The sequence below is a fragment of the Chamaea fasciata genome, unplaced genomic scaffold (assembly GCF_029207755.1).
Source record: "Chamaea fasciata isolate MVZ Bird 193981 ecotype frontalis unplaced genomic scaffold, bChaFas1.0.hap1 SCAF_12, whole genome shotgun sequence".
Lineage (NCBI taxonomy): Eukaryota > Metazoa > Chordata > Aves > Passeriformes > Sylviidae > Chamaea > Chamaea fasciata.
In genome coordinates this window covers 3545135-3558906 of record NW_027094097.1, presented here as the reverse complement: position 1 = coordinate 3558906, position 13772 = coordinate 3545135, and the positions used below count along the sequence as shown (strand labels likewise).

The window sequence follows — 13772 nt, the reverse complement described above, 5'->3', positions numbered from 1 at the left end:
TTGAGGGGCTCAAGGGGATTTCTCAAAGCCACTGGAACACAGCTGGAGCTAAGCACAAAGGCAAGCTCTGCATAGACTGAAGGTCAAAATGGATTCTGTTAATGCCAACTACAGATCTCGGAAATAAACTCTCAAAGCATTTAAACTGGAATTGCTTCAGCAATTTATTCATCCATTTCAGAATTCAGCCAAAAAAAAACCGAACTGAAAGAAACCTCAACAGCCACATTTACTAGTGCCTGAAACTGTTGGGAAGGTAAAGATTATAGATGAATGTCATTTCTGAAAGAATATCAGTGCATGTACAGTGTCTGATCATTACTGAAGATGCTTACTACCTCCTAGTTCTGAACACTTGACATCAGCTTTTAAAATGTATGGCATCTCTCTCTTCCACATATACAGTTTTCTAAACCATTAATTTGGAAGAGTATTCTTTTATTTTAACTACAGGCCAGTGTAGGTATAGCACCAGAAAGAAAGATGTACATAGAAGGAGAACACACAGCAGATAAAAGCCTCAGAAAAGGCTTGCACTCCTAATGGATCCAAGCCACATGAAAGGATGAGAAGAGACTTTATGGCTGTGCAACACACTGAAATTAAAAACAGGTAAAAAAGTGGGATTATATAAAAGCAGCTTGTTTAAAGTCTTTATCAAAAGCCACATGAAGGAAGCAGACAAAAGGAAGGTAATGCTTGAAGGTGGAGGAATATTCTAGTATCAGCAATAGATAAAGTTCTGAAGGAAAGAACATTTTGGCAACAAAATTCTTTTTCAGACTAAGCTGCGATGACTTCAGAATTTTTCTAAGGAAAAATCCCAAGTGATTCTTGATAGTAAGGGCACTAATGATTTTACCAGATAAATACTGTACCTGAAACAGCAGCAACCAGTTCGCAAACTAACTCTCTTTAAAGCTGGTATCTAACAAACTGCGCAAGATCCTTTTAAATATCCTCTGATCCACCCTGTAAATCGTTATTGCTAACAAAAAAGGAGGGAAAACAAACACTTCTATTACCTGATTTCCAAAGAGATTGAAACCATTAATTGCTTCTAAAGCTGCTTTTGCCAGTCCCACGGAGCTGAGGAGAAAACAAAACAAAAACCCAGAGGTATCACAATTCAAGCCCAGGCTAAAACTTCACACACTTGACAGCTTTCAGTGTCGTGATCTTTTTTTCATTTGAATTTCATGCTTAACCTTTATGTTAATAAAATGATGACGCAGCAGATTTGGGGTTGTTTCAGTGGTAAGTTGTTTTTTAATTTTCTCCGAAATACCGCTCAGCGTTTTTATTTGTCTTAAATGTCAGAGACCATCTGGCAAAAGAACTTCTGTTCTCACCTTGCCATCTGACACCTGGCATTATGTATTTTGAGGTCTCTCTGATAGCACAGAGACGGAGGATGTACTTCAGCACAATTTTTCAAACCAGCTCTCAAGCACTAAACCTTAAAAGACTGATTTCTAGCTTCCAATATAATAGAAGAACTCATCAACCTGAATTCACAACAGAAGGATTTTCTGATGCCAACCATATAGTGACACATCTTTTATTTCACTTCATCACAAAGGAAACAGGACCCAGAAATTCCATCAACAAGACTTCAAGTCAGCACTCACATTTTAAGGCACTATGGATTAAAATCACTAATAATTATATAATTTAAAAATCAAATTCTATATTAAAATAATTTATCAACCATTAAATAAATTCTACAGTACAAACAAAAATATAGATTTTAACGAAGTCTTTTCATTTAAAAAGTGCAGTTTTCCATTTTCCTTGTGAGTATTAAAAAAAAAGTGAAGAAGCATCCTTCTTCCAGCTTCATTCCTCTCCTTTCCTCAGTTTTAAAGAACACATAATTATAGATAGGCCAACTTTACTTATGTCCATTCAACTGCAGGAAGGGACAACAGCACTAACACACACACGAAACACATTTTTTTGCACGTTGATTCCAAAATTCCAGACATTACGGTCACAGGGCAGCTAAAATTAAAACGTTACGTGAGCTATTTCCCAAGAGGGCCAGAGTTCACAGAGGAAGTGTGACAGTCCCAGGTTTCTACAGTTCTGTCCAAGGCAAATCCTCAGGCAGGGAAAGGCCCTCAGTGCTCCCTCAGTAGTGACAGACAAGTGCAGGCCAGCAAATACTCCAGAGTCCAGCTCATTAAACAAACACCTTTCACATCCTCTTAGTCTGGTAAAACAGACTCAGAGCAACCAGCGAAACAAATACTTTCTTTTGTTTCTAAAACTAATTAAGGAAACACTGAGTTATAATAAATATTCAGCACTAACAATTTCTCACTTCTATGTAAGAGGAGCTGTGATTCTCTTGACAAACAACTTCATCATCCAGCCCCCCACTGAAAGAATTACAAGAATTACATTGGCAGAAATCAGCAAACACAGACTGTATGTCAATCTCTATTTTCCTATACTCCATGCAGCACTCTGGGATGGAAGCAAACATTTTACCTTACTCTAAATAAACTGTTCTTTTACTGTCTCTTAATGTAAAATATGAACGTTCAAATGATCACTAACAAATCCATACTTTAAATGTGGGCTCTCATTATGGTTACACAGAAAATACTGAAGATAATGAAAACAATTCAATGCAGTTACAGAATTTGTTAAGTATTACTTTATCCATGTTGATTCTAATATTAGAAATACTTTAGATTGATTTCCCACTTTATCATTTATAAAGCCCCATGTTCCTTTCTGAAACCCTGCCAGAAATAATACTCTTGGGTTTCAGTTTTAATTGTTCAACAAGAGAAAGCTGACCAGCTTAACCACAGCCTGCTCTGAGCAGCTGCCTCCGTTTGATGCCTCCTGATGCTGAAAGCTTTTAGAGCTGGAGAACGAGATGAAGAAATAAACTGAACTCAGAAGAGCTGGGAATGTAATTATTTTTCTGGCTTTGTTTCAAATACCTAAAAAAAAAAAGGTAATTGTTCTAAAAATTCCTCTATTCTAATTATCACCTAGCCATTGATCAAATAAATTGGCATGATGACTCAGAACAGAACTTTTCAGAGGAATTCAGTATTATTATCAAACTGCATGTACAGAAGATAAAAATCAGAGAAATCCTGCACACTGGAGGCTGTATCACATGTTAAAATCTCATATTTCTCTTTCAAGTAACAATCCTAATATCAACATGATATATTTTCAGAATGAGAAAAAAGTTACTGACAAAAGGTAGAGAAGTAATAAATGTTCACTTGGAATTCAGATAACATAAAACTACTCAATTTGTCTACAAAATAGGATGATACTGCTTGAAAAAGATTCAAGGTCAACATGTATTGCTTCCTTGAAATCATCTCTACTTTGCAGACTGAGTCATTATTCTACAATAAGACTAATTTAATAATTTACTGTAATTCATCAGCATTTTTCTACCTCTAGTTATTGAAAGCCCCTGGAAACTTCACTACCCTCACAATTACTTGCCAGTGACCATATAAACATCCCAACATTGTCAATCACTCCCTTCACCACACACACAAGTACTACTTAGATTATCAGAAGTTTTACAGGTGAATGACAAGAGGGAGTCACTTTAAAAGCAAAAAGAAGTCTGTGAACAGCCTTTGTATCAAGTGTGTCTTTACGAGAGTGAACAATCACACAGCGCAAGGCACTTCAGGACTGTGATCACACTTCACACTCATTTCATTCCCACTGATTAATGCCTTCCTGTTGGGCAAATTGCTAAAGAGGTTCCGTAATAAGCATTATGCTTGTGTCTTTGTATAGAAAATACATTCCTCATACCCTACAATTTAGTAACAAAAGAAACGGAGTGTCTTAACAGAAGGAATTAATGGCAAAATGTATTTTAATAAATGCGTTCCTTCCTCCACTCATTAAGCCACTATGAACAGACTGTACTGACCTGTGGGACTCTGCCTGGAGAAAAAGGTGTTTAGTTGGAGATGGGCCCAAAACAAAACCTCACCCAAACCCTCGTGAAATATTCCTCCGAAAATTTCACAGGATCGTTAAGTCATGGGTTGGCCAGAAGGGACATGTGGAACTCATCCAGCCCGACACAAAACGTCATTTGAAGCCCAATATCATAACCAAGACCAATTTCAGTGAGCCACAGCCAGACAAGTCTCACAAACCTCCAAGGATGGAGATTCTGCTTTGAGCATCCTGTTCTTTCCTTCTCTGTGCTTCAAATGAAAAGGTTTCTTTTTAATGTCCCCACTGAACCTCAGCAGGTGCAATCCTTAGACTTTACTGGAGCTGCCAATTATTTTAACATGTCAAGGATTATCAAGAGCAGCCTTGCAATCATAATGCAATGGGTAACATTTGACCTTGAGCCATATTTAGGGCAGGGGAAGATGAAACCGCTTTCAGCTTGCTAAAAGAGGTTTAGTAAACACACCTTAAACAACATTTATAATTCTCACTATTTTTTAATTGTTGGATTCATCTCCTCAGTAAAATACCTGAGGGCAAACACTAAAATTTGCATATTTTTTAACAAATGTAAATCAAAATATACCTTCAAGTATATCCACCCTTAATCCTCCTCCTGTTCAATTTCTTGCCTCCATCCCAGTGCTGTGCATTTCAACTGGCACATCAAGCACCGCAGAGAATGTGAAAAATAAGCAAATGAGAAAAAATTTCTACATCACTAATAATTTTGTCTCTATATAACCCAAAACAGAACAAGGAAGGACAGCACTATAGCAATGCGCTGTACAGTCCAGAGAAGAGCAAAACTGAGGCTCTGCAGCTCCAGATTTGGAATGTGAGGATGCTGCACTCTGGCAATTTCCTAATTCTCACAGTGCATATGGGAGGTGTCAGAGGCACCTTGCAGACGCCTGCAGAGCAGCTGGATCAAACAGCTACAGGACAAATTAATTTTTGCGAAGTTCAGCCGTATGGGAAGGGATCACACTACAATAAAAGCTGTTACAAATCTTGCCTTTGAACCAATAAAAGACATCAATTTGCATACATCAGTGAAGACGTGCTCGACAGAGTGTTCTGCTATTTATCATTTATCAGAAGGGTTTGGAGCTGTACTATGAGAGAATACGGAGACTGTGAAGGCTTAAAACATCTGCATCTTTTAACATGGGCCATAATGCGCAGCTATTATTCACAGACTTCCAACTGTATAATATCTTCTTTGAACAGAAAGCCTCTTTCAGTAAAAGACAAGATTTACCTGCTCGTTCTGAAAGCAAGCACAGCCTGTATGGAGACTTCCAGCAGAGGCTTTACGGGTCAGAAGTGCATCATCCTTAACACTGACCCCAAAGAGAGCACTTTGGGGTCCATAATCACAGAAGACACACATGCATCCTTTGGGAGTAGACTGACACTCGTAATTGCTTCATCAATTTAAAACAAAAGGCTTTTTATAGCTCTCTTTGGTAGATACACAGAACACAAAGTATAAAGAATATTTCAGTGTACCCAAGGCTTTCCTCAATAATATCTAAACACGTCCTTTGATGCATGTTTCCCTTCCATTTTTCCTGATTTATGAGAAGCAGGAAAATCGCCTACCAGCTTTCTACAGTGAGGCAGAGTATCCACACGTACACAAAGCAAGATAAATAGGGGCAATACTTGTTTCAGATGACCAAAGTCTACTTCCTAAATGAGGACCAAGCTCTGTGCTTCCCTTTGTGCTAGCTCAATGATCTGTTAGATTGGCTCAGTCCATCTCACAAAACTTTTACCCTTAGAAAAACCAACCTATAAAAGTCAATCTAGATTAAGAGAAAACAACGTGCCCATTTCCATCTGTTTAAAAGATGCTCAGTCTTCTTTGGAGGAAATTCACATCCTGAATAACCAGAATGCTGCAAACAACAGGAGACACAGGAGTGTCAGTGCTCCTTTTGCACATTTCTACAAGGTGAGATGTGGAAAGAAGCATTTGATTCTCTATGTGAATGCTGGTGTAGTCTGGCATTTGACAATTTTACAGACACAGTAGGAGAAAAGAAAACTAGCAGAGTAATAAAACAGATTGTATAACAACAACTTGGATTTTTTTATCTCTCATATTGTTATCAAGGTTCTATAAAAGCCCTGAAAAAACCACCTAATTAAGAGTTTTGCTGCAAGGACGTGTTACTATATCTATAGGTTAAAGTATACATGCCTGCATGTGGACTTAAAAAAAATAATAATTAATTCTCAATTGAGAACACAGATTTCTTTGGCAATATTGAAGACTGGAAGAAACGTATATTCTTTGCAAGGCCTTGATAATTAGGATGGTCAACAATGTTTTTAAAACCCTAATATATCCAAGCTATAGCCATTTATATGATTAATAAAACCTCAGAAGCGAAAAGGTGAGAAAATAATAGTAACACTAGAAAAAACAAGTTCTCACATTACAGATTTAATCCCTCAAGGCAGACAGCTCATGAGCAACTCCTCTGAGGTGAGGAGGACAACTGCAGCATTAAAATGCTGCCAGCATTGCTCCCTGACCCTGACAGGGCTCAGAACTTGCAGCATCGGAAGAACCTGGAAAGGAACTTGGGACTAATCTGCTCTCCAGTGTCCAGCATCTTCTTCCCACCATGGTGGAGACAAGAAAATCTAAAAAGCGGGATGTTCCTGACCAGTTTTGTAAATCCCATTCCAATCCCACTGCACATGCCTCAAGACCCTGAGCTGTTCTGAACACAAGTTTCAGAATTATATGCGCGCAGCTGCACGTAATTATTGGAATTTGAATACTCAAACAGCTAAGCATCCATGCGGTTATTTCAGCATGCATATCATGATGAAATTATCTTCACATTTTCCCAAAATACATCCCTCACTCTTTAGAGAACCTTAATTTAGTTCAAACAGTATTTTCATGCATTATTATTTTTAGCTCACCCCATGAATTCCTTTCATTCCTTTACTTGCTTTGACTAAAAGAGCTCCATTTGCTCACCTACCTTGAGTGCAGCTCTGGACTGCCATTGTTGTATTTACTGCCTCTTTCCCAGACACCATAATCTGGTACACGATAGGCTCTCTCCACACAGAACACCAGATTCTGGATAAAGGACACCTACAGGAAAGAAAAGTGACCGAAGGGAAATGAAAGCACAGTTTTACTGTTTTTTTCCAAAAGACAAAGCTGCTCTTCCTTGTAACTGCTCTTTTCATCCTTTTCTGTCTGAACTCAAAGAATGATGTTCCCAAATTCAAATATTCTCTTTAAAACCAGTTCTTAATCACAATATGCTAAGAGCTTTCCCAAACGAGGTGCCAATGTGAATTAATGTAAAAGTTCCAACAAAGACAGGGATAAAAATGATGTCATGTTCAAGGCACATATTTGATGAGCTCCAAAAAGGTGATATTTTGATCTTTTCAAAAAAATTTATCCCAACAGCATCAGAAAACTAAATTGTACCACCGAAATCTTGGTGCTTTTTCTTAATTCATTTTAAGAGAATTGATATGCCACAGTTTCATTAAATTAGCTCCAGATAATACATATTTATGTAGATTCAAACACACTCTTTTATAAACACAAATAAAACTCTAAACCAATTTATTATAATTAAAATCTCTGCTTGAACCAACATATTCAACTGAATACCAAGGTACTGAAGGGTATTTTAAGGTATTTAAGGTGTATTCAACTACAGCTGGGGACTTATTAAAGCAGATAATTTTTCCTGATTTCCACTTTTGAAAGAGACATTTGGAGTTGCTTGACCGTAGAAAAATGAAATTGAGCAAAAGTTTTATAGTTCATTTTAAAGAGTCCACAGCTTGGGCTTAGAAAAAATCTAACCACGAGCACAAGATTTACACTGGTTCATCCCCAAAGCAGGGATTCCATCCCCTCCCATCCAAATTATACCAGGGGACCGTGGAAAAGAAAATATTGCAATGGCTATAAACACAACCATATTGGGGAACTACAGAGAAGGATTCACTTTGCTACCATAAGTGGTTTTATAGTTTGGTTTTTTTTCAGTGAGCTATGTAACAAACCCCCAATTTTTTACTGAAAGGTTTTGGCCTGTATAACTTTGTTTCGTCTTTTTTCTCCATTTTTTCTTTAAAATTTAAATATTTGCTATTTCAGATATACTCTTTAGGCTAATATCAGCCCACCACCAATATTATAATTCTAGATACACTCATTTTTCTCCCTTTATTTAATGTCTCTGCTACAATTTCACTATGAGGTGTACAATTATCTGCACACTAGATCTTTTCATCGTTACTACTTTCAGGGAAACCCTGTCCCACTCTTCAGCCATGCCCAGCATATTCATCCCTGTGATTCAGCATTTGGTTGTATTAAAATGAACTTTCTCTGAACGAAGCCAGAACATCCAGGGATTAAGAGTGTGGCTTTTCCCATGTCTATCAAAAACTGAAATTTATATGAAGAAGAAAATAGCACCACATAGAAACATATAACCTTACTGATTACTTTTTATCAGTGATGATATTTGGAACACAGGAAAAAAATGGTCAATTACAGACATTTTATGACACTAACTAGGGTTTCCAAACAGCAGAAAAAGCCACCAAATAGCTAGTTGTAAACCAAAATCTTCAGAGAACAAATCATTCCTATCACAGGCATGTAAATGCTATAACCAGATCAATGGCCATTACAGAAATTATGGGTTGTTTTTTAAGCTTATTTATCCAAAGTTGAGCATGTGGAGATGGAAGTATAATAAAGAGCCCACACCCAGCATGGATGTCTGCAAATACTCATGGTGCTGGGTAATGTGTGGCTAACTGCTCTAATTCATACACTCACACAGTCATACACTGTTGTCTTTGCTAGGGATGCAAAGATGCAATCAAATTAATTTTTCCACTGCCAACAGATGAGAGCAGAGGGTAACTCACAGACAGCTGCCACGCCTGCCATGGAGAGGCAGCATTGCCTCTGAAGCCAAGAGCTCTGTGCACAAACATTCCCACAGCCAGGTTGCCAAACAGCGCCCATCTGCCAGCGCCCTGCACCCAGCATCCTGAGCCCAGCGCCCTGAGCCCTGAGCCCAGCACACAGCACCCTGAGCCCAGCATCCTGCACACGGCATCCTGAGCCCAGCATCCTGAGCCCAGCACACAGCACCCTGAGCCCAGCATCCTGCACACGGCATCCTGAGCCCAGCATCCTGAGCCCTGAGCCCAGCACACAGCACCCTGAGCCCAGCATCCTGCACACGGCATCCTGAGCCCAGCGCCCTGAGCCCTGAGCCCAGCACACAGCACCCTGAGCCCAGCATCCTGCACACGGCATCCTGAGCCCAGCGCCCTGAGCCCTGAGCCCAGCACACAGCACCCTGAGCTCAGCGCCCTGAGCCCTGAGCTGAGCCCAGCACCATGAGCCCAGCACCCTGCACACAGCGCCCTGAGCCCAGCACCTTGAGCCCTGCACCCAGCATCCTGAGCCCAGCACCCAGCACCCTAAGCCCAGCACCCTGCACACAGCACCCTGAGCCCAGCACCCAGCGCCCTGAGCCCTGCACACAGCATCCCGAGCCCAGCATCCTGCACCCAGCACACAGCATCCCGAGCCCAGCATCCTGCACCCAGCACCCTGAGCCCTGCACACAGCATCCCGAGCCCAGCATCCTGCACCCAGCGCCCTGAGCCCTGCACACAGCATCCCGAGCCCAGCATCCTGCACCCAGCACCCTGAGCCCTGCACACAGCATCCCGAGCCCAGCATCCTGCACCCAGCACCCTGAGCCCTGCACACAGCATCCCCAGCCCAGCATCCTGCACCCAGCACCCTGAGCCCTGCACACAGCATCCCCAGCCCAGCATCCTGCACCCAGCACCCTGAGCCCTGCACACAGCATCCCGAGCCCAGCATCCTGCACCCAGCACCCTGAGCCCTGCACACAGCATCCCCAGCCCAGCATCCTGCACCCAGCGCCCTGAGCCCTGCACACAGCATCCCCAGCCCAGCATCCTGCACCCAGCACCCTGAGCCCTGCACACAGCATCCCGAGCCCAGCATCCTGCACCCAGCACCCTGAGCCCTGCACACAGCATCCCGAGCCCAGCATCCTGCACCCAGCACCCTGAGCCCTGCACACAGCATCCCGAGCCCAGCATCCTGCACCCAGCGCCCTGAGCCCTGCACACAGCATCCCGAGCCCAGCATCCTGCACCCAGCACCCTGAGCCCTGCACACAGCATCCCGAGCCCAGCATCCTGCACCCAGCACCCTGAGCCCTGCACACAGCATCCCGAGCCCAGCATCCTGCACCCAGCACCCTGAGCCCTGCACACAGCATCCCGAGCCCAGCATCCTGCACCCAGCACCCTGAGCCCTGCACACAGCATCCCGAGCCCAGCATCCTGCACCCAGCACCCTGAGCCCTGCACACAGCATCCCGAGCCCAGCATCCTGCACCCAGCACCCTGAGCCCTGCACACAGCATCCCGAGCCCAGCATCCTGCACCCAGCACCCTGAGCCCTGCACACAGCATCCCGAGCCCAGCATCCTGCACCCAGCACCCTGAGCCCTGCACACAGCATCCCGAGCCAGCCCAGCATCCTGCACCCAGCACCCTGCGCCGCTCCTCTCAGGGGAAGGGCTGAACCCAGCCAGCCATGGGGCACCGGGCAGGAACACCCAACTGGTGGGTTTGGGCAGCAGGGTGCCACACTGACACTGCCACATGCATGGCACTGCCACATCCATGCTGCCACATCCCCATGGCCGCTGCCACGTCCCCACAGCCACATCCTCCAGACACATGGGTAACCCTGGACATCTCATCACCACGTGCTGTTAACGGATTCTGACAATTGCTGAAGCCACGCAGAGCCCAACAGAACGTGCAGATCTGTGGTAAAAAAAAAATAAATCTATGGATCTCCATAGTGCAGAGATTTACAGGAGACAGTTGCCAGGAAAACAACATCCTGATAAGGAAATGGAGAATATCCATTGACTGGAGTCTATAAACATGCACTTTTTCTGCAGAATCTGTAATTAAATGCAAACATCTAGAGGATAACATAAATTATATATCAAGCTAATTAAATACTTAATTATATACATTTGCCTCCTCACAGATATAAAGGCAGTTCAGAGGAAATAATATAGACTTATCATATAAGTCTAAGAAATAAAACTATTTCTAACTAAGAAATAAAAAAGACATGTTGCGGCATTTAGTTTTCTAATTATAGTAAAAAAAAAAGATTACTGAAGACATATGTTCTAGAAAAATAATGCAAATTCACTATTACTGGAAAAATCTCTCTTTTTTTTTTTTTTAATAGTAGTACTGCCAGCACATTTAAGCTTTTTAAGGCAATACAGCAGCAACTATCAAACAGATCAGAGTAAATTCAAACAAATCCAGATTAAGAAAATTGGAGAAAAAAAGAATTAAAAAAGTACATACATCTGTGTTTTCCATTCCAGTTCCAAAACATAACCTCATTTTAGAGGAGGCCAGCAGGTTGTCCTGATATGACTTGTACTCAAGCCAAGGCTATTATTATCTTATTTACAGAAGAGTTAACAGTCTCTACAAACATCTCTTACTATGACATAAAATTCTTTTATTTTCAATTAAAGAGACAGCAAACACCCACTCTTAAGACCCGTAGGTTCTTGTGTGTTTGAAGAAAGGTCTGCAGTTTCCCTGAAAATTAACCCCATTATTTCTTATATTGAGTTTTCATTGGACAGGATGCACTGACTGAGGGTTTGAAATAATGTGAAAAGTGAGAATAATGTCAGCAGAAGTTAATTGTCCTAACAGACCTTTTAATTCTTGGCCTTGTAGCTATCAGAAACAGCAGAGAACTATAAAACTTTCAATGTCACGTTACATTTACTCTTTGCACACCTGACGCTTTTTTAGCTATTATTTCACTCTCCATTCATTCCATTACTTTTTCTGAGTTCCATTCAAAGCATAGAATACCTGCAGTGTATTTTCAGGACAATTACTTTACAGCTGGTAATGAAATAAAAACCAGAAGAAACACAAACAATCTGAAGCACGTTTTAGGACGGGAAATCGATCTGTACCTCATCTGTGTTGTAGATAATCTGCAGCCCCGAAGAGATCATCTCAACCAAATAGAGGAGAAATAATGACACAGCATTGATCTGGAGTAATTAAACACAGAAAGGAAACTATAATTAACTGTATGTTTATTGGAGGCATGTAAACAAAATAAAGATGGTCCCACTATAACACACTTCTGCCTCTTCAAAAATCCTGGACCTAATGATGTGGGAACAATCAATAGGAAAAGATGGCACAAACAAGCAGTGTCCTCTAGAACTTCTGATGCTTTATGATTTTTTTATTTCAAACTGTGCTAGAAAAATGATCTCCCTTAGGCACACTGCTTTGACCCACAGGTAATCACTTTGGTCACAAGCTGTTCTCATGTTTACATATATGACAACTGACTAGCAGGTGGGTGACCAGAAAGGCAAGCAGTGTATTGAATAGTGCACAGCACACCTAGAAAGCAAATCACTTCAGCCAGGCTGGGAATTTTGGCATTATCAGCTGACAGGAGGAGAATTACAACATTCAGATATGACCAGATAGGTGAAAAACTATATTTTTTGTACCCATACACAGCATTTATGGTTAACAGTAATTACCTCCAGCAGCTGTACAGATGAGCATCATAATGTCAACTCATTGAGGAATCAAAGGAAACTGCCAATTTGGTTTTTATTACAGAACTTTCCTATACTTGAGAACTTCAGTAGAGAAACTAAGTTTTTCACAATATGAGGTATAAAACAACAATCCCATTATATGAAATTGAAAGAAACCATATAGAACAAAAAAAAAAAAGTGGATTCTTATCTGGAACATGGCCGATTAAAAATTAGGCCCAAATTTTCAAAATACATAAATATTTGAAGACAACTGACTCCATTGTCTTAATACAAACTGAAAAGCACCAAGTACAGCAATAAGGGCTACATAATATATTCATTTTTTCCCAGCTGAGCCCTCTCAGTTACTCTGTATTCTTGTCTCCACAGAGCTGAAAACCCTCTAATTTTTGAGGTATGCAGATGACAGATGGGAATGTGCATTTATGTTTATGGGAAGGGCTGAGCTGCCACAAAAAACAGACTTTGAACTGTCATACAGTGCTCCTTTAGGTCCCCAAATTGTCTTCTATAAATAAAACATGTGCCTTTTCAGGAAATTTCACATAGCCCAAAATGCTAACTTAAGATAACTCCATAAAGCATTTTCCCCAGAACACACATTTTCTGAATCCAGCACATCCACTGTACAAACTATTTAAGTAATACTGTCACCATGAAATGAAATAATCATCAACCTACTGTGTCAGTTCTGAATAATTTCACTAGCAATTTCTAGTTTCAATTCACTAGCTAAAAAGTGTATGCAGACTTATGGAATGCAAAGTAACAAGGTTATGAAAGCAAAGGTGGGTCTGAAAGTAAAGAGAAGGGGAAACAAAAAGAGTAAAGATTAAAACTCTGGAAAATGAGAGACAATGAAACAATCAGTTATGCAATGTGTCTGACTAGGAACCACTATGCAAACCAGTAAACAACAATTCCTAACTGTTGTCAGTGTACATTAAATGAATGAAAACTGCTCAAAATGATGGAAACTTAAACTGGGAATATTCACCCTAAGATTACACTAAATCTTTCACTTTACTGACTATAACATTTTTTGGCCAGGATTATTTATTGACAGCCATCAGTTGGTCTCAAAAA

At 40.9% G+C, this 13772-nt stretch overlaps 1 protein-coding gene across 6 annotated transcripts in view; it reads right to left on the bottom strand.

Moving 5' to 3' along the window:
* The window catches only part of PHKB (phosphorylase kinase regulatory subunit beta), a 72508-nt gene that overhangs the window by 45302 nt on the left and 13434 nt on the right, over positions 1 to 13772 (bottom strand). For all 6 annotated transcript variants that reach the window (XM_066195013.1, XM_066195012.1, XM_066195010.1 and 3 more), the window contains 3 exons: positions 12072 to 12152; positions 6978 to 7093; positions 1026 to 1089 (listed from right to left, as the gene is read on the bottom strand). In XM_066195013.1, coding sequence (XP_066051110.1) covers positions 1026 to 1089; positions 6978 to 7093; positions 12072 to 12152 — 261 coding nt within the window. The remainder of the gene's footprint in view (positions 1 to 1025; positions 1090 to 6977; positions 7094 to 12071; positions 12153 to 13772) is intronic.